General features: G+C 38.1%; 1 protein-coding gene and 1 long non-coding RNA gene across 4 annotated transcripts in view; one reads left to right on the forward strand and one right to left on the reverse strand.

The window, feature by feature from the left end:
- LOC115302304 overlaps positions 1 to 17,117 on the forward strand; it is a 26,109-nt gene extending 8,992 nt beyond the window's left edge. The window contains exons 3-4 of the long non-coding RNA XR_003913437.1: positions 16,062 to 16,157; positions 16,498 to 17,117. This is a non-coding gene — a long non-coding RNA (uncharacterized LOC115302304). The remainder of the gene's footprint in view (positions 1 to 16,061; positions 16,158 to 16,497) is intronic.
- Positions 17,118 to 19,350: 2,233 nt separating this feature from the next.
- GUCY1A1 (guanylate cyclase 1 soluble subunit alpha 1) overlaps positions 19,351 to 24,133 on the reverse strand; it is a 63,210-nt gene continuing 58,427 nt past the window's right edge. For all 3 annotated transcript variants that reach the window (XM_029939783.1, XM_029939793.1, XM_029939802.1), the window contains exon 9: positions 19,351 to 21,386. In XM_029939783.1, coding sequence (XP_029795643.1) covers positions 21,185 to 21,386 — 202 coding nt within the window. In that variant the 3' untranslated portion in view covers positions 19,351 to 21,184. The remainder of the gene's footprint in view (positions 21,387 to 24,133) is intronic.

Genomic DNA, 24,133 nt, shown 5'->3' on the forward strand with positions numbered 1-24,133 from the left:
TTTAGCGACTCTGACCGGTGTGAGGTGGTATCTCAGTGTGGTTTTGATTTGAATTTCCCTGATGATGAGTGACGCTGAGTATCATTTCATGTGCCTGTTGGCCATCTGGATGTCCTCTTTGGAGAAGTGTCTATTAAGGTCTTCTGCCCATTTCTTCACTGGATCATTCATTTTTCGTGTATGGAGTTTAGTGAGCTCCTTGTATATTTTGGATACCAGCCCTTTATCTGTTATGCCATTTGCCACTATCTTTTCCCATTCTGTTGGTTGCCTGTTAGTTTTTTTAATTGTTTCCTTTGCCTTGCAGAAGCTTTTTATCTTGATGAGGTCCCAGTAGTTCATTTTTGTTCTTGATTCCCTTGCCTCTGGGGATGTGCCAAGGAAGAAGTTGCTGCAGTTGAGGTCAAGGAGGTTTTTTCCTGCTTTCTCCTCTAGGGTTTTGATGGTTTCCTGTCTCACATTCAGATCCTTTATTCATTTTGAGTTTATTTTTGTGGATGGTGTCAGAAAGTAGTCTAATTTCATTTTTCTACATGTTGCCGTCCATATTTATTTTTGAGAGAGAGAGTGCGAGCAGGGGAGTGTCAGAGAGAAAGGGAGACACAGAATACAAAGACAGGCCCCAGGCTCTGAGCTAGCTGTCAGCACAGAGCCCGACATGGGGCTTGAACCCACAAACCATGAGATCATGACCTGAGCCAAAGTCGAATGCTTAACTGACTGAGCCACCAGGTGCCCCTTTATATATAATTATTTACTCTGTAAGTAAATGGAAAGAAATGAAAAGAGAATTAAGGACAATGCTTACTATTGATGGCTTAAGAATTAGAAGCATTAAGGTAAATCCACCCATTACCTATATTTATATTGGAATATATACAATTAAATAAAAATATGTTTTATTTCTGAGAAAAATTTATGAAAACAAGATTCAGCTCTAATGTTATGCCTCTGAAGTCAAACTGATTAAAATGAAAACTAACTGGTCTTTAAAACAAACAAACAAACCACTAACAGGTCTTACGTTGGCCACAGTCCACACCTATATATGGTTGGGAGAGATTACCAGAATTTTTTATAAAGATAGATCTACCATGACTTTGTCAAAGATTTATCTACTTTGAGCTTTGAAAGATACTTTTAAAAGTCATTTAGTAAAACTTTGTTTTTCCATATCAGGAAACCTTTTATGCCCTTTGCTTTGTTAGGGGAACAACAAAAAATTAAAATCTTAGCTAAGAAATAATAATTAGTAAAGTAATAGGTTATTGTCCTCAGAAGCCCTGAAAGATTTTAAGATTCCCATGAAATTAGAGTTAAATATACTTTCCCATAGTCTCATCCAGGGGTAGGTGGAGTCTAGCCCTTGAGCTACATGTGTGTATTCTGAAACAGTTGACAATTCTTTAAAGCCTCTAGATATCACGTTAAAATGTTGATCTTTTCTAGTCTATGTTCAGTTATATACTGAGAATTACTGATACAGAAGGAAACAGGAGAGAATATGCCACTAATTCATTTGTTTATCTTTTCTTGACTGAAAACAAAACCAAACAAAACAAAGAACAGGATTAGCTATGAGGACAATATAGTGTCTCGTAGTTAACTGCATAAATTCTTTAGTCAGACTGCCCCTATCCCCCACCGTTTTGTAGTGGTGTAATGTTGGACAGGTACTTGATTTTTTTGAACTGCAGTTTCATCCCTTTTAAAATGGGAAAAATTGAGGCGCCTGGGTGGCTCAATCGATTATGCATCCAGCTTCAGCTCAGGTCATGATCTCACGATTGTGGGTTCGAGCCCCATGTCAGGCTCTGTGCTGACAGCTAGCTCAGAGCCTGAAGCCTGCTTCAGATTCTGTATCTCCCTCTCTCTCTGACCTTCCCCTGCTCATGCTGTTTCTCTCTGTCTTTCAAAAATAAATAAAAAACATAAAAAAAATAAAATGGGAAAAATAGTAGGTCAGTATAACCCATTGTTGAAAAGTTTTAAGCTATTACCTACCTCACAGGTTTATTGTGAATAACCAATTAATTGTTAATGCAAATGTGATGCTTAAAACAGGAGTGGCACCCTTAAGTACTAAGAAACTATTAGTTAATATTAGTTTTGAAGTCGTTGCTGTTATTGCTGGTTTTACAATCAGCCATGACCTTGACTCAACTCCTTGCATCCCCCCTAGAGATACGTCGTAGGCTCACTGGCATTGCACGCCGAATGAAAAGAGCTGGAGCAGGCAATTTAGAAGATCTTGATCAGCCTTCTCAGTTACTGCTTGGCAAGTTAGCCTGAGTCCCAAATTTCCCATTTTGCAATGGTGATAACATTGCCTGGCCTACTTTCCTAAATTAAGGTACTAGGAGAATCGAATGAAACATGTTTGAAGGCTTCTCATAAACCATGAAAAACTATAGCACTCTATTACAGATTGTATGGAATTAATAACTAAATAAGCCAAAGACTCACATGAGAAGCACTGAGGGACAAGTGACAATCTGACAATCGCTTGGCTTTGTAGAGGCCAAGGGCAGGCTGCCCCAAAATGGGCCACTTTGGCATAAACATTGTTTTGAGTAAAGAGCAAATGACACCTGGGGTGCCTGGTGGCCTCAGTGGGTTAAGTGCTGACTTCGACTCAGGTCATGATCTCACAGTTTATGAGTTTGAGCCCCACATTGGGCTCTGCACTTGGGATTCTCTCTCTCTCTCTCTCTCTCTCTCTCTCTCTCTCTGCCTCTCCCCCACACATGCACATGCTTTCTCTCTCCTTCCTTCTTTCCTCCCTCCCTCCCTCTCTCTCTGTGTCTTAAAATAAATAAACCTTAAAATAACTATTAAGAACAAACAAAACCCAACAGATTCAGAAAAAGCTCTTTAGCCCCTCCCAACTGTCTGCAGGTACTAGAAAGAGAGCTATTAACAGAGATTCCTCTTTATTTAAGATACATATTTGTATAATAGGGGCAACCTTTGTTTTCTAAACATCTCTCACTTTTCTCCTAATGGTCTTTCTTCTCTTTATATCCTTGGACTCCTACCCATTCCTTAGCTCATATAAGCCTCATTTTGCCTGACTTTGGGATTTCATGTCTATGTGGACATGTGTATGAAATTTAATTTTTCTCCTGTTAACCGGTCATATGTCAGTTCAATTCTTAGTCCAGCTAGGATCTTGAGGACATAATAAATTCTTTCTCCCCAACAGCTGCATCTACCTTTGACATTTGTATTGCTGTTCTTTTCCTTTTTGTTCAAAATAAAGTCCAAACATAATCGAATGATATACTAATGTTATGCATTTTTTGACAAGCACAACATGAGTAAAAATAATGAAAGGAAAGTAAATTTGTCCATGGATCCATTTATACAGAGAATGAAATATTTTTCTGAATGGGTACTTTATCAGTAACATAAAAAGTTAAAATGTGATAAAATATTACTCATTTTCATTGACATTTAAAGCAAAGCAATTGCATTGAATGTAATCATGAGTATGTTTACAAAACAAGTACTTAATAAAATATCATTTAGAATGCATTTTGAAGGATCTTTATGATTTCTGGTGTCTCTATACGATGGTTCCCCACATGACAAAGAACATCAAACTAGAATGTATAAACAAAACGTCCTGGGGTGCCTGGGTGGCTCAGTCCGTTAAGCATCTGATTTCGGCTCAGGTCATGATCTCATGGTTCGTGGGTTCGAGCCCCACATCAGGCTCTGTGCTGACAGCTAGCTCAGAGCCTGGAGCCTATCTTTGTATTCTGTATCTCCCTCTCTCTCTGACCCTCTCCTGCTCACACTGTCTCTCTTGGTCTCTCAAAAATTGAAAAAAAAAAAAAAAAGTCCTAGACTGGTTTAACCAGATTCAAAGAACTGGTAGTGATGTTTCACTTGAGAAGCATCAATATCCTATTGAAAAAATTAGAGTTCAAAACAACATTTGCCCTACTAGAATGATTTTAATGCTATTTAGTATTTTTTTTAAAAATACATCTTGCCTCTAAATATCCTTTGCCACACACCAAGTACTCTCAAACACATTATCCCCTTGTCTCTGAGGGAAATGGTTTTGCTCATTTTTGATGTAAGGACCCAAGGCCTAGAGAGGTGAGAGACTCATGCAATGAATGATAAGGGCCATGGCTCTACTCACTGACCCCTCAGCAGACCATTGATTCCAAACCCCTAGCTCTTTCCTTATGACCTCATTCTTTTCCTTTATGTGTCTGAAATAATCAACACCTGGTGTTTGTTTATTATAAAGCTTAATAGAGCAAAAAGAAATCAAATCAAAAGAGAAGTTATTTGCAATGAGCTATGTAAATTGGAAGGAACTAACATAAACTTCACTTTTCTTGTCTTTAGAACAAAGACATTAAAAATAGTAACTTTTATATCTTATGTAGGGCTTTGGTAAGGATGAGATGAGTGAATATATATAAATGCATTTTATATACAATACCATTAATGCACATTGTATCTTCCATCTTTAGTATATGAATGGTGAACATGAGTGTTTTCTTAACTCATGTTAAAATAAACTGTGGGCAGTTTTATAAACATATTTCTTAAATGGATTGTAAACTCATGTATGATGAGTATTTACTGTGCATCAAGCACTGTGATATGTCCTTTACATATATTATCATATTCCATCTCCACAACTGCCTTAATCTTACTGGTTTAGACAGTTCAGTAACTGACTACTGGAGAGCCAGATACCAGCAGTCTTACATATCTCACTTTCCTAACTCCTTTGTGCTATTTTCTCACATGACAAAAGGGACTTTGTACATGTGAGTAAGTTAAGGATGTTTATGTGGAGAGAGTCTCCTTGATTTTCTGAGTAGGCCTAATGTAATCCCAAAGGTTCTTATAAGAGACAGAGCATCAGAGTCAGAGAAGGTGTGGTGATAGAGACGGAGGTGGGAGTGATTGGAGGAAGGAGCCATGAGCCAAGGAATGCAGGTGGTCCTAGACACGGAAGAAAACAGATTCTTCTTTAGAATCTCCAGAAGGAATGCAACCCTGCTGACACCTTGATTTTAGGACTTCTGACATTCAGAACTGTAAGGTAATAACTTTGTGTTTTAAGTCACTGAATTTTCAGTGATTTGTTAAAGCAGGAATAAAATACTAACACAGTTTTCTTGGTATCTTTTCTGAACCAAATTCTGAGATCTTTTGAAAACCTTGTTAGGGACTGAATGTTTACATCCCCTCCAATCCATATGTTGAAGCATTTCTTAATTCCCAATGTGATGGTATTACGGCCCTTAGTAGGTGATTAGGTTTAGATGAGGTCATAAGTATGGGGTCCCTATGAAGAGATCAGTGTCCTTATAAGAAGAGGAAGAAGCCAGCTATGTGAAGATATAGCAAGAAGACAAACATTTACAAGCCAAGAAGAGGTCCCTCACCAGGAACCAAATCTGTCAACACCTTGCTCTTAGACTTCCTAGCCTCTCGAACTGTGAGAAGTAAATGTACAATATGTAAACCACTTAGTCTGTGGTATTTTGTTATAATAGCCCAAGCTGACTGAGACAGACCTATAAGTTATATTTCTATACTAATCTTTCAGAGATGTCGGTAATAATAGCACATCTTCCACTCTACTCCATGCATATCCTTTCACTATGTGTACAGATCTCTTCTTCTACCATTGGATATGTTGTGTTTCACTGAGAAAACGATCATACTGATATAGCTTATGTATAATGTAGGACTATGGGCGGATAGCCCCCCCCTCCCATGGTTAGCCATAGCCTTCTTTGAAAGAATGATCTTTCCCCAGAATTATTGTCACAGAAGTTGTTGGTCTTTCCATCAGTTAAAGTTCTGCATTTTAAGCAACAGAAACCAGCTATGGCTGACTTAAACACAAAAAGAAACATATGAATACTGAGAATTTCACAGAATCACAAGGAAGACTAGAAAAATAGTGGGAAAAACATAAATTATGTGTAATTCTATTCACGTCCTGCATGAAGAATGATCCAAAAGATATTGATGTAAGTCATCTGTATTGTATATATTACATAAGTATGTGGATTTAGGGAGATTTCCTTTTTACAAGAAGACAGATAGTTTTATTTAATAGTCTTTGATCTGAGGAACTAAATAAATATCTTTGCTCTTTGTGCTGGTAGCTGCCTTATAAGGTCTGAAGTTTTTTTCCCGCCTGTTTTCTCAGAGCTAGAAACCTCCCTTCCACTAATATCAAAATATTTGGTCTGTTTCCCACCACTAATTAATTTTCCTTTTTCTTCTAAGTTGCATTTAAACATCAGGAATATGTAAAGGGAGGTAGTTCACCCTAAGAGTTGAGAGTGAGGTTTGAGAAAATGCCAGTAGTGAAACTAGAAGGCTGGGAGAGGAAGAGGGGAGTAACATATGAAACTAATCATCTTGGGGGTAGGGAAAAAATCCAGAGATGAGTCACATGTCAGTGATGAGTGTGAGAATAAAGATCAAAAACCTTTTTTATCATGGATTCAGCTAAAGATACTGATAACACATTTGAGAAAAAATGCAGTGAAACTCCTGTAAGCCAATTGACTGGCTTTTTTAGGCCTCAAGTCTACCATTTCATCTTCTGGTTTATGGCTTCCCTATTACTCTTTGGCACAGATTCTTACTATCTGTCATTTAGTCTTGGTCCCAGATGTACCCAGTGGTGCATGGCCTGGCATCCTAGGGTCTCTTTTACTCTAGACTCAGTGTCCTGGACTGAGCATATCATACTGAGCCTTGGAGAGCTAGCAATAAGCAAGATGGAAGGATTCAAGGAAGCTGCATGTTCCTTACCTCTGTAAACATCACCATGGTCCAGGAAGTAGGGAAACTGTGAATTGAAATGCTTACCAAGCAATTCACATGGTTAGAGAAATATGAGTTGTTAGCAGATCTTGCCACCTGGTGGGTAAACCTTAACAGTTACCCCAACCCTTTGGAAGAACTACAGTAGGTTACTAGGATTGAAAATGCTGATAAAAATCTCTTGAGAATTCCTTGGGCCCCAATCCTGCTATTCTTTTTTTTTTTTTTTTTTTTTGATGCTTATTTATTTCTGAGAGATGGAGAGAGAGACACAGCACAAGCAGGGGAGGAGCAGAGAGAGGGAGACACAGAATCTAAAGCAGGCTCCAGGCTCTGAGCAGAGTCCAACATGGTTCAAATTCACTAACGTGAGATCAGGACCTGAGCCAAAGTTGATGGTCAACCAACTGAGCCACCCAGGTGCCCCTCTGCTATTCTTTTTTTTTTTTAATTTATGTTTTGTTTGTTTGTTTATGATTTCAGGAATAGGAATTATGATTCATCACATACATACAACACCCAGTGCACATCCCAACAAGTGTCCTTCTTAAGGCCTATCATCCATTTAGGCCATCCCCCACGTAACATCCCCCCAGCAATCCTCAGTTTGTTCTATGCATTTCAGAGTCTATTATGGTTTTTCTCCTCTTTTGCTTCCCTTCCCTTGTGTTCATCTGTTTTGTATCTTAAATTCCACATATGAGTGAAGTCATAAGATATTTTTCTTTCTCTGACTGACTTATTTCACCTAGCATAATATACTCTAGTTTCATCCAGCCAATCCTGCTATTCTAATTGTTAGCTCTATGATTGTTCCCTGGGATTCTGGAACTTTAACAAGTATCTTATTCCTCCAATGATTTTTTTTTAATGTTTCATTTTTTTTTATTATTGTGAGAGAGAGAGAAAAAACAAGGGAGGGGCAGTGAGAAAAGAGAGTGGGAGAGAGAGAGAGAGAGAGAGAGAGAGAGAGAGAGAGAATCCCACGCAGGTCTGTGTTTCCAGCACAGAGTCCAATGTGGGGCTCAATCCCAAGAACCAAGAGATTATGACTTAGCCAAAATCAAGAGTTGGATGCTTTTGACTGAGGAGCCATGTGCCCCACCCCCCCGCAATGATTATAAAGCCCTGTGGTCCATATTTAGAGTACCAGTGTCTGGTTCTCAGGTGAAGTCTAATGCGTGGTACTCTTGGTCTCCTCTTATTTGATGTCAAGGTTGAAAGATGAATGGCATCCAATGTGCAGGGAACATCCTCTAAAAAAAACTACAAGACATTCTTATGCAGGTTGCATCAGCTACAATAAAATTCTATGCAGACTATTTCCAGTTCTGGCAGTGATGAGCTCCAATTAACAATTGTTCTGTAAGGCTTCTGCTCTTAGTGTAAAACTTGTCCTGGAAAAAAACTGCCCTCAGTGTGCAATTGGCTGGGGTGGCGGTGGGGGTTGGGTGGTGGGTGGTGTGTGGAACCAGCCTGCAAGAACTGACTGGCCAGAGTATCTGATTAAAGAATGAACCCTTCCAGAGTCCCTTCATAGCTTACACTGTAGGGAGTGAGTAGTGACACTCCTTATCCACATAAACAATCTATAAGTAAGAGACATTCTCTTCCCTTTGGTAGGTTATAACAGGACCTCATTATTTGGGTTTCTTTTTAGGAGTGTTTTACCTCCTTCACCTGGGAACCACCAAGGTTTATAATAATGAGCATGTTTTTTGCTCTTAATTCAGATGTGTTTTATTTTTCCCTGGAGACAAAGGGTTCTGGGCTCTGGTCCAGTAGGCTCAGCAAATGATGGACAAATATCCAGAGAGCATTATCCATGGTTGTCCTGATCTGGGAGAGGGAAGAGGGCATGTCACACTGTCCCCACAGAGGCTTAGATGCATTTTCACATTAAGATTCTTCCTTCACTGTCACCTACGGTCAGCGCTATCTTGCTTTCAGACTTGAAGATGGGGCTGATCTATCCAAAAACATCCATCTCCTGATTATGTGGAACTGCCAAATAATTTGTGGCACAAAGTACAGAACACTGCCTGAAATCGAGTACATCCTCAATAAATCTTTGTGCCAGAACCTGCACTGATCATGCAAATGATCAATTTCTTCCCCTTCCTTACAGTGAAGCCATGTCACCTAGTGTAAGCTAACAAAATGCATTATACCCCCACCAAAGGGACATGTGTCACCTCCAGGCCTGAACATGACAATCTGACACACAAGCATTCTCATTTGCTTTCCCCATCTGCCCAATGGATATCTAGGCTCAGGGTGGTGCTGAAGATGAGAAAGTTTTGTCTGTCCAGGCCCTGAGCAAATGGGGAAAGCATCACTCCTCCCCATCCCGTTTGGTGAGAGATAACTAGCTCACGGGGGCTGCTAACATTTGAGATTTTCTTTATTTGAGGGTTAGCCTACCTTAAATAACACAATACTAGCAGAGGACCTTGCAGACTGGATTACTCACCCTAGTAATACATCTGCATCCTGTACCATATACAGCTTTCCCAGGACAAGAACTTGAGGAAATTGTTTTCCCTTATAGTCTGTCCATCTAAACGAGTGTGGGACTATGCCTTGCCCTTGTGTTACGAATTTGATTCCAGTTAATGGGGCACTTGGGTGGCTTAATCAGTTAAGCATCTGACTTCAGCTCAGATCATGATCTCATGGTTTGTGAGTTTGATCCCCATGTTGGTCTCTGTGTTGACAGCTTGGAGCCTGCTTCAGATTCCGTGTCTCCCTCTCTCTCTGCCCTTCCCCCGCTCATGTTCTCTTTCTCTAAAAAATAGATAAACATTTAAAAAAATAGTAAAAGAAAGAACTTGGTTCCAGTTAAGAGGATTACTTTTCCATAAACAGGAAGCAAAGGTGTAATCTGGGACTGTATCTAGTCTCAAAATCATCAGCCAGAAGGTTTGGCATGAGTCATAATATTCAAATTATTGACACAACAATCCCCTGAGGACCCAAAGCTATGAATGTCTGTACTACTGGGCCAGGAGCTCCAAGACACAAACCTACCACCCGGTGCCATCTACAAAATAAATACAGCTCTCTCATATCAGAATGATGAGAGAACAGTATTAAAGTAAATCTCACTTTGCAGAAACTGTATTCTTGACAACGACATGCAGTTCTTAAGACCATAAATCAAATCACATTTAGATGTGCCAAGAGTAGAGACTTAATGAAATCCTAAAATGAGCTAAGAGTTGTAAAGGAAAGACTCTTTTGATACAGTGAACATTCCATCTTATCATAATTTTTGTAAAGCAAGTTTGCTATCCCAGTGAAATATGCAAGAGCCACAGTCTCTAAAGCCCACTGGGTTTGGGAAGGTAATATAAAGTTGATGAGGCAGTTTGGATACATTTAAGATAAAAGAGTGTTGGGAAAGACAGTGAACTCGCAAATATTTTTCCAGCCCAAATGAGGCTTCTGCTACTCAGGGACAACCTTTCATCGGCAGGATAGATTGTGGGCCAATAATGCCAAATACACTGAAATTCTTTAGTGAGATCTATAACTAGATTTTTATGCAAAATAATCTAATTTTTACATTTTGGCATTCTGTCCTAACCTTTTCCTACTTGCAAGCTAACAAGTTAGCCTGAGGCCATTCCAAGGCTGCTGGCAGAAAACTCCAGACTCAGGAGGGTGACTAAGGACTGTATTACTCACAGCAATAGCAATGGCCAGTTTCCTGAGTCTCAATTCCCACAGGGTGATGCATAGTGGGCCAGGAGGCACCTGTGCATACTGTGGGTTAAAAGATAGGAACTTTGACCTTAGGGAACCTGAGTTTTTTGTCCTGGACTGGTCCCTTTGCTCCAGACGGAGATGCTATCCGTATTTTCCAAGGTAGTTTGGTATACAAACATCCTTGAAAAGATAGTGTGGAAAAAAGCAGACAGAGCCTCTGGCCATAAGACATGCACAAATATGAAGGATCCATGGAAAATTGTCTCCCAACAACATTCATCCTTAGTTTTTATGCCATCTTAGTTTCTGGTGAATTTTGTAAGTACAGCACTCAGAGTAACCTAATTGAAAGAGCTGAGTTCAAATCTGTTCGATTTGGCTCATTCAGCAGTTTATTATAGCTGGTGTTAACAGCACTCTGAGTGGCAGAATGGGGCCAGGCTGTAGTACTGACCTCAACCTTGCCCCAGGGTCCCAGACCCAAACAGTTGAACAAGCACCATAATCCACCGGGTCTCATTTAGAAGGCCAGATGGCATTCTTTTCAAGTTTTGTGGTGACCTCTCCATTAGGTCATGTTAGAGATTGCATAGAGAAATTTTATCATCATTTATAATCACCCAGACCAGTGAGTTAAAGCTGAGTGTAATGTCTTTGAGGGTCTAGGTAGTGACTTTGACTTCAGCTAATGTCAGGGAAAATTTAATTGCACCATTCTAACTGTATGATTCCCATCACAGGGACAACTGTTTGCAGTGTATGCATAAATAATCCATTGGTTTTTTTCTCTGGAAGGCATCCCTGAGTAATCAAGGAGAGCCCCACTCTGGAGAGATCTCAGGAGCCGTCTGCAGTTGTCTACTCTGGACGTTGCATTAAACATTTAATGGTCTCCTATTCCTTCCTTATTCCTCCATACCTCTCAGTACAAGTCACTGTGTTTCAGAATGAAGAAAAATTAATGCTGTGCATCCACATGAGGAATACGGTCCCAGGTAGCATGTGGTATCCCCAGAAAGGAAATAGTGTCATTTACCATTCTTGGGATTTCTCAGACTAACGTACTTTAGTCAGGGGACACAGGTTGATGATACTTTCTCTGTTGCTTCCTAGCAAGCTAGTAGACATTGGGGTGCCCAGTTCTGTTGGAATACATGAGTCTAGTCTGTGTTTGTGGAGGCATTGGAGGCAGGTGGCCCAAGCTGTCCCATAGATCCTTGCCACTAGCAAGGTATTCATTGGGCCCAAGAAATGACTGAGCAACAGGCACAGGAATGGGGCAGGGAACATGGGTAGTTTGTGTAGGTTACACATGTGCTAGGGCTATACCCTTCTGTGTCTGATGGATTCAGTAACATTAAGGGAATGGTAATTAATTCACGTTCAGAGTTGTTACACAGGGAATGGCAGGCCAGTAGTCAGCAAAAGTTAAGCATTTCAAACAGTTTAGAGCTATGCTAGAGCATTTTCTTTTCTGAGAAAGAATCCAGGAGAGGCTATGAATGATAAAGATAATTAATATTCCTCCCTCTGCTACAACTCTTGGAGTTCAAGGTGTTTGTTCCCCAGGTGCCAGCGTTATTGCTTCTTCACTACTATGAATGTGGGTCTTATTTTAGTAGTTATGATTTCATCTTTTTTAAAAATCTTCCTCTAATTGCACCCAGACCATTTACCTAGAAAGGTTAGATGGTGAAAGACAAGGGCATTTTTAATAAAATTTAGAAAAATTGATTGAATTCCCCCCTTTGGTCTATCTGGGGACTCAATAAAAATTATAATCAATCAAGAGGCCATCCTTATGGTTTAGGACCATGTTAATCCAACAAGGGAATTCAAGTGGCTAAACTCAAATTAAGTCCGAATTTTCTAGGTCCCATTTTATCTGGGTTGCCAACATAGAGACTGGACAGCTATGCTGGCCTGGGATTTCTGTTAGGAACAGAAAGAAGTGTCATGCCCAGAGGAAAAAAAGCAAAATCCAAAATTTAAACATTTTAAAATTAGATCTAGTGAGCAGCTCTTTATCCCTTTCATTCTGTTTATTATCCTAGAAGAAATGACTGCTTTCTTGAGAAAACTCCATTCAGTAATCAAACTTCCTTATTAAGGTGTGTAAACTAGAAGGAGGTGATGGGAATAGACTCAAAAAAAGTTTCAGTCAGTTTTGGAGAGCTCATTCTAGTGGCCAACGAAACAAGTATTTGAGGATGGTAGGAAGCATGGAGTTGAATAATTTCAGTATCAGCACCTTGTTGAGTGGCTTTTGCAATAAAAAGTACACCATTGTTAGACTGTAAATGTTCCAAGAAACCTAAAATAATACAGAGCTTATTTTCAAGGACTACAATAGTGTAACTGCAGTGAGCTGATCCTACTAGAACTCAACACTGTGATCCAAAAAATGTGTCAACATTGGTGATGAACCACTGATAGCTTCAAGAAAGGTTCAAAGGTCTGAAACACATTGTTGTGCCTGGCCTGTGATGGTGAATGTGTTGCTATGTTAGCTACATTGATGGGTCCAAGGTAGTGATGGTGGAAATCTGAATGGTGCAGTTTCATTTAGTTCCCTACATTCCATCCCATATCTTTAGAGAACAGATCTTTATCACAGTCGTTTACATGAGTGATTCAGCAGTTGTGATTTGTTTTGACTGTGCATGGCCCCAGAGAGGGATGTCTTTAGTCTGCTAATATGTAGCAGTCCAAAGAGCCAGGACGTTAGCAGCAACCCAAGAATAAGTAAAAATATAACAGGGCATCATTGGGTTTTAGCTTAGCTGAACCATCGGTGAACTAGGTCCAGACATGTGGGAAACCTCTGTCTACCAAGGCTTCCGCTGAGTCAGTAGCTTTGCTCTAAGCAGCGGAGTAGGATATAAAGCTTCCCCCACGGTGACAGCTGCCACTTTTTCATGTAAAGCAGAGATAGGCTAGCTGCCTGCTTAAATATCCCATTTCTATTTACCGAGTGAATCCCACCTTGTTAATCACTGAGGCTGACTCAAACCACCCTGAAATGGTGATATCAGGCTGGACAGTCACAAGACCCTCATGATAAAGCATTCAGTTTTTTCAAGAGCCTAGTACGATGCTGATCAGGAGAATTCCTCCTGACATTTAGGGGAAGAGGAAGCACAGGCGTATAACACATCAAATCCTAATATACATTCAGATTTTGATGTGTCAACAATACATTGAATTAATCTCAAAGGCCCCAAATACAAGGCATATTTGCCTCCCTTCTCCACTATAATTCCTGCCTAAATCCCTTTAATTTAAATTACTGCCCCATCCCACCAAGGACAGGTAGGATGTTGACCTGTATACAACAGAAGTATAGAACTTTGATATCTTTCCTTACTCCTCTCCAAAGGACCCCCATCCCCATATATTTAGGCAGGAACTTATGACCTTTGATTTTCCTTGATTTCACCCATAACTGTTTTTTGCCTTAATGCAATTGAGGTAAGAGTAGAGAAGAAAGGATTGGTCAGGGGTATAGAGGTCAAGAGTAGCTCTAATCCACTAAGCAAGGAATATTTACTATTAGTTTGGAGCACATGGTGGCAGTCCAAAGCTTGACAAAATGAACTTCCAAAGTCTTTGACCCTGCACAACACTCTAGCAGGTGGGGGTCCCTTAATTCAGCATCCTCAGCAACACTGAGGACATGGGTTGACTTAGACAGCAGCAACTTCTTAAGGAGATCACCTTAATCTCGGGCAATTGTTGCCCCATTGTTAAGAAAATATCTTTAAATTCTTACCCAATTTAAATGTAAGGCCTAGGGGAGTTTTCCAAGGCTGCAAGGCTGCCTTCAATAATTGATCTCTTTCAGTCTCATTCTCCAGTGAGTCACTCTGATCAGCATTATAAATCCAATTCAGAGAATTAAAGGTCCAAATATAGGACAACGCCCATATTAGTTACTGTGATGGCTATACAGTTGCTCATACCCTCTTTTCTAGAGAGCCATGTCTCTGTCAACATACCATCTTTACCAAAACTGTTAACGGTGAGGAGTGAGATTTTATGTCATTTGCAAATTAACAAGTTACACTGCCCCAGTTTTGTGGATGCAGTCAGAAGACACAAGATTCCTGAATCTGAGATTAAAGACTTCGTTTCTCACAACTATGAGAGCGGACAGAGAGCATCAATTTTATCTTGTACTGGTTCCCTGGGCCCAAAGGGACAAGTGAAAAGGACCAAGTGACCCCTGTATACACTATGGATTGAGTTATAGAAAAGAAGCCTTGAGCTTAGGAACACAAAATTTTATAACGGTCACTAAATATGCCTGCCTTTTTGCTCAAGAGAAACATCATCTCTGTTTTCTAAGGTGGTGTCCTACACAAACATCCTGTAAAGAGAGTGTAGGACAAAGGCAGTCTGTGCACCTGTTTCTCTACAAGGCAGTGATGGAAAGGTTCTTTTTGTTTTGTTGTTTTGTTAGCAGATTGTAGCTGAAACAAATTGTCCCCACAGCTTGTGCTACTAACCATTATATCTGGGTAGTCAGAGCACAGTGTTATTCTTAAGTTTCGGTTTAGAAAATAATTTGATACAATTATGGGTGACTTGAAAAACTTGGGTATGAGTTTTGTTGAAAATAGGAGCTTTACATACCTTAAGATATGTATTTTGGGTACATTACTGCAATCATTAACTGTAACTTTTTGAAAAGGAATAATCGTTGCTGGTCCTGTTTTTCCACCCCTTGTGTTGGAGGTTTCCTCCGTCGGCAGCAGCAAGACCTACATGAGAACAAATGTGTTTGTACGACTTGAAACAGCATTGCTTTTATTTGATTCATCAGTTCATTTTTCATTTTAGACAGCACTCGTTTTAAATTTTAAAGAAGTTTTTAGTTAACACTTTTATTACAATATTTATGTGGCAGCAATGTCTAGCAAGCTTCTGAGACACAGGATAACTTTTTGATAGACTTTGCAACTCTGCCAGAAGCAAAACTCAAAATAAATGTGTTATTTAAAGCAACTGTGAAAGTAATAATAAAAGAAGTGCTGTTAATATCAAGGTTTTCAACACAAGGTCCAACAGTGATTCTATTCACATAGAAGAAAAATTAAGAGACGTACTTTAATTAGAAAAAAAATTGTGATACCTCTAGCAATACACATTTACCAAAAACTAGTGAAAAATAGGTTGAGAGATATGTTAAATATTGGCTGAAAAAAACCTTCAGTTGCCTGTATGTGAAGCCCCATGAATTATTCTGCAGAATAGTACCAAATAAATGAATTCCCTTTATTCCTCAAAAATCAGCAGTGGTGTCATCTAAACCAAAAGTCATTGATTTCTCCTGGTTATACACTTCTCATCTCAAACATTATTTACTATTTTTTCTTCTCTTCATTATAAGTTCTTAGTTTGAAGTTAATGCTACCTTACTAGGGTGGCCTAGGAGTAGAATCCTCTGGAAATATAGGTAAGTCTAGGGTATAACTGCACATTTTTGGAAAAGTGATGGTCTACATCTTTCATCTTTCATCCAGTTCTCATAGCCATACATGACTCAGTGAAAATGAAGACCCACTAGCCTATTGCAGCAGTTTCCAAAGTAAAATATAAAGATGATTGATTCACTAAGGGTAAGTGAAGAAAGTATTAGAACTTTTTTATATTCATGCTCATTAAAAAAATAAAATAAGCTTTACCACTATACCATAATATATCAGATTGAGAGCAGCATATTATGCTTATAAATCATAAATCTTAGTAATATTTACATTTATGCTTATGTATTGATAATATAGTGTCCATGTACCAAAATATCTAATAGTTACAGAACTCTAAAGATTAAAGAGCACTGCTCTAGATTAGTGAATGTTAAGTTGTCATAAGATTTTGCAAGGCATCTTTAATTAACATGTGGGAGGAGGTGAAGGAATAGTACATTCTCAAATACTAATGTATTTTTATTCACTTCAGATTTCCAAGACACAATTTGTTTGGGGAGGAAGTCGGCTTATTGTCATTGAACCATGCCGAGATGCTGCATATTCCTGCCTCCCTGGGCATCGCTGTCTCTGAAGGCACAGAATTCCATGATCATTATCACTATAACTTTCCAGACCAGCTCAGTTTTGCCCCTCTTATTCCACTATGTATTATGTGGCACTGTCCAACTCCTGTAATAGCATGTTTGTTTTACTTTGTTTTAATTTTCGTAGACTACCTCAGAGTTCTTTCTTCAATACAAACGGATTTGGCAACATTTCAGATGTAACAAACATCTTAGCAGATACCTTAAGGGTTGGACATTATACAAAGTCATTTTTCTGCCAAGCAAATTTCTTCACAATCTGTAAGATTTATTTCCAATGTAATATTTTGACATTAAATTTTAAAAAATGGAAAAGCAGTACAACCTTATCCAAAATCTTCTACCAGAATATCTGAAAAGCCCTAGAGCTGACATTTAAATTTTGTCCTGATTTCTACCCTGGTATTTAAATTTAAAATATTAACATTTTCCTGAAAGATAAATTCACTGTGATGAAAAAGAATCTGCACTGATGATAAAAAGAAGCCTGGCTTTTAGAATATCACTTTTTTCTCCTTTTGCTTAGTTTGTTTCTATTCTTTTTAAATCAGAATCTATGCATCTATAAAACCTATGCTTTTTTTTTTTCCCTTTCTTTTTTTGGCAGGCACTGAATAGAAGAAATGGGCATAGGTAGGGGAATGGCTTTGAATGAAAACCTGTGTTGATTGTGTGAGCTGGTCAAAACAGATGTAGGTGTGAAAGGCCCAGAGCAAAGCTGCTTCACAGGAAATGTACAGATGGCCACAAAATGTGCAATGTGTGAAGTGGTTTAAAGTAGCAATACCAAATGAGTGCACATCAACAACACAATAAAAGCAGCACTTAAAAAGAAGCTTGCACTCTCTGTAAAACTTGGAAGTAAATGGTGGCTTAAAGCAGAAGACTAAGTGCAAGAAAGACTCCCAAGGACGAATTCCATAAGTTAATGCTTTTCATGATAGGAGTGATGCTTCGCCTTCTCACTAGAAAATGCAAAGATTCCCCAGGATTTGGGAAGAATCCTAACCACAAATGTACATTATTAACATTATAAACTTTGATTAAAAATTACACTTCACTGTTCTTAGCTCAATAAAGCAAGCTGTCACTGCTTTTAGCTTGTATTTAGATGAGGGGATTGCACTTCTCTATGGTCTTTGCAGTACTAAGTTCTTGCTTTGCAGAAGATGGTAACTCCTTCAACATAGGAATTCCAACACCCTTGGCCTAGTTCTTTCCAATGACTGCCCTCCCACACAGGCCATATCCCCCAATCCTTCCACCTTTCAAATCTGCCTTCATGCCACTTTCCACATACAGCCATCTCATGAGTGAAGTACCATCAAAGCGCACAATCAGGCAAAACACGTGTTGTGTTGTATTGTTCAGTAAACATTAATGATCTCTCAAGCCACCCCAATGAATGTGTATGAGATATTCCTTTTCACTTTTTTCTTTTGAGAGAGAGAGAGAGAGAGCACGAGCAAGAGAGGGGAAGATGGAGAAGGAGAGAGAGAACCTTAAGCAGGCTCCTTGCCCAGTAGGGAGCCCAGCGTGGGGCTGGATCTCATGACTTGAGCTGAAATCAACAGTTGTATGTTTAATTGACTGAGCCACCCAGGCACCTCTTCTTTTCACTTTTTAATAATGATTTATCCAGGTAAAATTCATGTGCTTAAAACTACTACAATAATTCATCAACTTATTCCTTTTGGGACTATTAACTCTTGGTTTAACAAGGATTTGAAAATTGGTTTAAAGCATTATATAGCTAGACTTCCCTGGGGCTTTGCATATTAAAACTCCAGTTCAGCATTTTCCCAGCTGGGGAATCTCAGGGGACCATGTCTATCCCCCAGACACGATGTGGAGTAAACACTCCCCTTGGCTCACCTCTTCTGCTTGCTAGATCCACCAGTGAACATCCTGTTCCAACCAGGACAAGCCTGGAAGGGTCTGCTTTGGCAGGACAGGCAATATGAGGGAGAAGTAATCTGGAGAAAAGGTTAAAAAATGTTGAAGTAACTTTTCCTTCCTTCCCACCAAAGGATCTGAAGGACTAACGGCCTTTAGAGTAATATGAAATTCTAATGCCAGATGCACCAGTTCATACCTGTGTGTACACACCCAGGAAACACGGTATCTTCTGAGACATAAGAAATAAAAGCCACAGATGGAAATAGTAAGATCAGAACAGAAGGAACAGTTCCTAAATTCCTAAGGTTAGGAGAAACAGGCTGATCGGGAAGCACTCTTTTAGAGTGCTTACTTTACTTTTTAGAATAGTTGAAATGGCAACAATATTCAGAAACCTTAGCCCCCAACCCTGTCATAGGCTTTCTCTGTCCATTTTTTCCTTCATTCTTAGTTCCCCTCCTAACCTCAGAGCTGCTAGTTTGATCCCTTACTTTCCTTGAAAACTTATCCTCTTGGGTCTCTGGCTACCATCAGAAGTCAGGATCTCCAAATGTCTTCATAACCACTAGCCTCCAAAGTGGATAAGAAAGAGAGAAAAGAGGGATTCCTTAATTTTTTTGGCATCCACACTGTGAATTTTGAATACACTCTATAATGGAAATGTATGTTCACCCTATTTACAATCCACAAGGTAGTCCATAATTAATGAGCTTTTGTAGACTGGCCTTGGGGTTTCTCTCACAGATGACTTAATTTCTCCATGAAGATACCTTTTTGGTAACTTTTTATTTGAGTAAAATGTCAAACTTATAGAATAGTTACAGGAATAGTCCAAGGAATTCTCATACAGCTTTTATTCACAATATTTACATTTTCTTACATTGGTCCTGTGCGTGTGTATACCAAGAAAATACTTCTTGAATTTTAATTAACTTACAAACTTAGAACATGAATTATTACTAAGTTGGGGTCTATTTAAAAATTTGATAAAGAAGACATTTTATCCTATGCTTTTTAATTTCCTTTAATTCCTTTGTGTTATTATTTTGCTATCATAAGGGTTCATTCCAAAATTCTATTTTCCCAAGACCTGAGGTCCTTTCCAATAATAAAACTGGTATTTAGCTATTGATAATCAGTGCTTCAAGATGTCAGGATATCATTTAGTTAATGATAATCATTGTCATATAGGTAGTAGGAAACTGGGGATGTTAGAGGTCAATCAATAGTGACTTTTCATTCCAGAGATCACCAGGCTAGTGTATCCACAGCTCTGCTAAGACTGATTTAAAGATAGCAATGTTCATCTCTCTTCTGCTTTGAAATTGAGCTCTTTTAAAAATCAAATTCTTATCGGAAATCAAACTCTGTAGATTACTTAGTTCTTCAGAGAGCTTAGGCTAATGTCATTAAAAATAAAAGTTCCAGCTCCAGAAAAATGTTTAGGAATTTCCATAATGGAATCACAGCATCATGTTGTTCATTAATACTAACATTCCTTTTAAAAAAATCATTGAGATAATTCATATAGAATAGAAAAATCTACAGATGTGTACTTAATTAGACAGAAAAACTTGGTGAGTCTCAGGGTATACACACTGCTGTCCAGCACAAGTATTTAAAAATAAGCTATTAGCAAAAAGAACAAGTCTTGTTTCTCACTTCTGAACTTAAGTTTTCTCATTGGAACTTTGTATGACTCAACATGGCAGTGCAGGATGGCTGCTGAAATAGATTCAAATTGCAGTGGTTGTGTGTGTGTGTGTGTGTGTGTGTGTGTGTGTGTGTGTGTTTAAATGTTTTACTTCTGTACTTCATAGTATGCTCCCCAGATCTTACATAACTCCCATGATACTTCTAATTAAATTAGAATGCTATGATTGCATTTTTATATTGGCTATAGCGTCTTTTATTCTGGATATTATGACATAAAAACAAATAGGAATTAAACTGTTAATATGAATGAAAATAGCCTTTACCAAAGTGCAGAATAATGTCAAACAAAAGTCAACATTTATTGATATGACACATTATGTTATGGCAGATATTTTTATAAAACAGTCTGATATTTATAGATGAACTATTTTATATTCATATTGCATCTAACCCATAATTGATTATTTTCTTTAAAAAAGAAGAAACAGTGTGACAGAAAAAAATACTCAACCTATTTCATTATTTATGCCAACAGTTAAATGAAGAAATGTAATAAAATGCAGAGTTGAAAGGTTCAAAGAGCTAGTGGTAGCAAAGACTATCGTTTTTCTTCAGAAACCTTTTTGAAGGCAACACTATCACAAATACACTTCAACAACAAGGGCATTCCACCAGGCCACAGACTGCAGGTGACTCCATCAGTTTGTGCAAGTCAGGTCACTACAATTACCGGATATATATACAAGGTGCTGAGTTTTAAGTACAGGTAATAAGTGATTGTTATAGTAACAGAAATATCCCCCAAATGCCGTTTTTGAGGTTTCTTTCCGTTTTTTTTTATCCTCTGAAGACTTGAAGTACTGAAGTGAATATATTTTGTCATGTCAAATGGAAGAAAAAGTAGCTCCTGAAATCTGAATACTGTTCTTAGTCATCTGCAATCTTAAAGTGCTTTCAGAGATTCCACACATGCTCCAGGAGTCAAAATCCAAGACTCGTAATCCGGTGTATATTTTGCTAATCTATTCCTGAGGCTTTGCCTAAAAAGTTGGCATTGCCGTCTTCAACATCTTTCTTTTGGAACCATGGTTTTGAATTTGTTCCTTGTTGATAAGCTTCCAGAAAATGACAGATTCCAGGAATTTCACTGGGGAAGTTTGGAGGAAGTTCCTCCCTTGATCGAGGGGTAAACACAAAGCCAGGACAGTCTTTGAGTAATCTGAAAAGATTAAAATAAAAGTATTAACATTAAAATCCACTACTGATATAGCTGTCCACGCAAGGAAAGACAACCTAACTAAATGAATATTCCCGAAAACACAGATCTTCCTTGACTATGATGAGTTACACCTTAATAAATTGAAAATATCACAAACTGTAAATATCATAAGTTGAAGATGCATTTAGTACACATAATTTATGGAACATCATAGCTTAGCCTCACCTGCCTTAATGTGCTCAGAACACTTATATATTAGCCTGCAGTTTGGCAAAATCCTCTAACAGCCAGCCTGTTTTATAATAAACGTTTAATATCTCATGTAATTTATTAAATATTTTACTGAAAGCGATAGACAGAATGGTCGTGTGGGCGCAGAATGGTTGTAAGTGTACAGGTTGTTTATCCTCGTGTGCAAATGAGAGAGTCTCACCAGGCATATTGCTAACCTGAGAAAAGATCGAAATTCAAAATTCAAACTATGGTTTGTACTAAATGCATGCAGTTTTTGCACCACTGTAAAGTTGAAAACTCATCAAGTTGTATCCCTCAAAGCTGAGATTTTCTGTATTAATACAGCAGTCATTTTCAGTATGATTGATAGAAAGATCTTAATGATGTTAACATCTTCACAGAGGAACAATGAAGAATCAATTCACAATAATGAAAACAATTCTACCAACTAATGTATTCACTCCTATTAGGAAAAATACTTATAAAATATTTTTGTAAAGATATAGTCACTAACTCATATGACCATTAATTCATAGTACTGGAAGAAAATGAAAAATAATCCAAAAGTCTAATATTAGCAAGAAAACCCCAAACCTGTGCATAAACATAAGGTTATTCAATAAAGTTTCCTATGTTGAAAGAGTAACAACATTGTCCATTTATCAATTCATTCATTTTATAAATACTACTGAGAAGTAATCAAGGGCAATAAATCATGAAAGAGAAATTTTATATAAGATATTTATATAAATAATGTGAGAATAGAATTTGAATCTCAATAGAATTTATATGAATTCTAGGTTAGTACGAGTAAAAAAAAATTTAATTGTACAAATCTCACTCTTCTTAACTATCTAATATTTGAAATATTTCTTCTTAAGTTTATCTGTTTACCAAATTTTATTATTTACTATTTGTCCAGTATGGTAAACTCATTTTATTTTATTTATTTATTTTTAATTTGTTCTAAGGTTTTCATTTAGATTACAGTTAGGTAACATACAGTTTATATTACAAACATGTTATATTAGTTTCAGGTGTACAATATAGTGATTGAACACTTTCATACAATGCCTGGTGTTCATCACAAGTGCCCTCCCTAATCCCCATCACCTTTTTCACAGATCCCACCTCTCCTCTGGTAACCATCAGTTTGTTCTCTCTGGTCAAGGGTCTATGTCTTTTTTTTTTTTTTTTTTAGTTTCTTTATTTGAAGAGAAAGTAAGAGAGAGAATATGAATCTGCTGACAACATGAAGCCCAATGAGAGGCTTGATCTCATAAATGTTTATGAGATTATGACCTAAGCTGAAACCAAGAGTTGGATGTTTAACGGACTGAGCCACCCAGGTGCCCTAAGTCTCTTGGCTTCCAGTCCCCTTCTCTGTTTTCCTTATGCTCATTTGTTTTGTTTCTTCCACATATGAGTTAAATTCATTTTAAATTCCAATCCTACTGATGAAGTTACTGGCTCATCTTTCTACTTGCTTCCCTAGCTTTCAAATGCAAACTTAATAAGCGTCTTTCTAATCTATTATTCAGGCAATGGATTAAAAATGTTGACAGTTCTGGGCCCTAAGCCAACTTCTACAGAAAACCACTTACTATATCTGCCCAACCAGAGCATGGCCTTCTACTCATTTGTTTGTGATGTAATGTCCGAATGCACCTGAATGATGGTGCTGCATTAGATTTGGTACTGTGACTCCATTCTATGCAATGAAGGAACCAACTGAATAGAAATTCAGGTCTCACGAATGACAGACTTCCAAGCAGAAAAGAGCATGTGAGTATTCACTTAGGTCATTTTTGAAAACTCATCAATAAATTTGCAATCTGCAAAATAATTAATAAGATGATCTTTTAGTTATGATCCAGAAATATTTGAGTGCCTATTGTGTATAAGGCATAATACTTGGTAGTATATAATGAAAAGTTACAGAATTCCATAGTATTAAACATATAGGCTTCAAGGTCTGGTAGACCTAAGTTTGAATAGCAGCAAAAGGTGTCTGTTTTGTAGCCTGTAAAAAAGAGTAATACTACAGGTCTCTTAGGGCAGTTGTGAAGATTAAATAAGTAGATTAAACAGAATTGGTTAAGCATCAATTAGCTATCACTCAACATTCATACTAGTAACATTTGGGGACTAGAAACCTTCATATATTGTTGGAATAGAAATCGGTAAGACCAATTTGGACAGCTAACTGATGCTCAGCAAAGCTGAACTGGAGATAGCCTATGATCTGGGAATACCATTTATAGATATATTATAGGTGTGCAGGGTTTATTCATACTCTAGACTACATATTATATCACATGCACACGTAGTGCCGTGCCAGATCTGGCTCACACTTGCTTATGGGAACCAACTGTTAAACATGAAGGAATTTTATGAGCCAGTTAAACCATCTATAACCTGAAACTTCCTATGGTAGGAGTAGGTACACAACAGAAATTGGTAAATGCTAAAAAGTAGAGATTTTCCACTTTATCCCCCGCCCCCTCCCCCAA

This window comes from Suricata suricatta, chromosome 1, assembly GCF_006229205.1.
Source record: "Suricata suricatta isolate VVHF042 chromosome 1, meerkat_22Aug2017_6uvM2_HiC, whole genome shotgun sequence".
Taxonomy (NCBI): Eukaryota; Metazoa; Chordata; class Mammalia; order Carnivora; family Herpestidae; genus Suricata; species Suricata suricatta.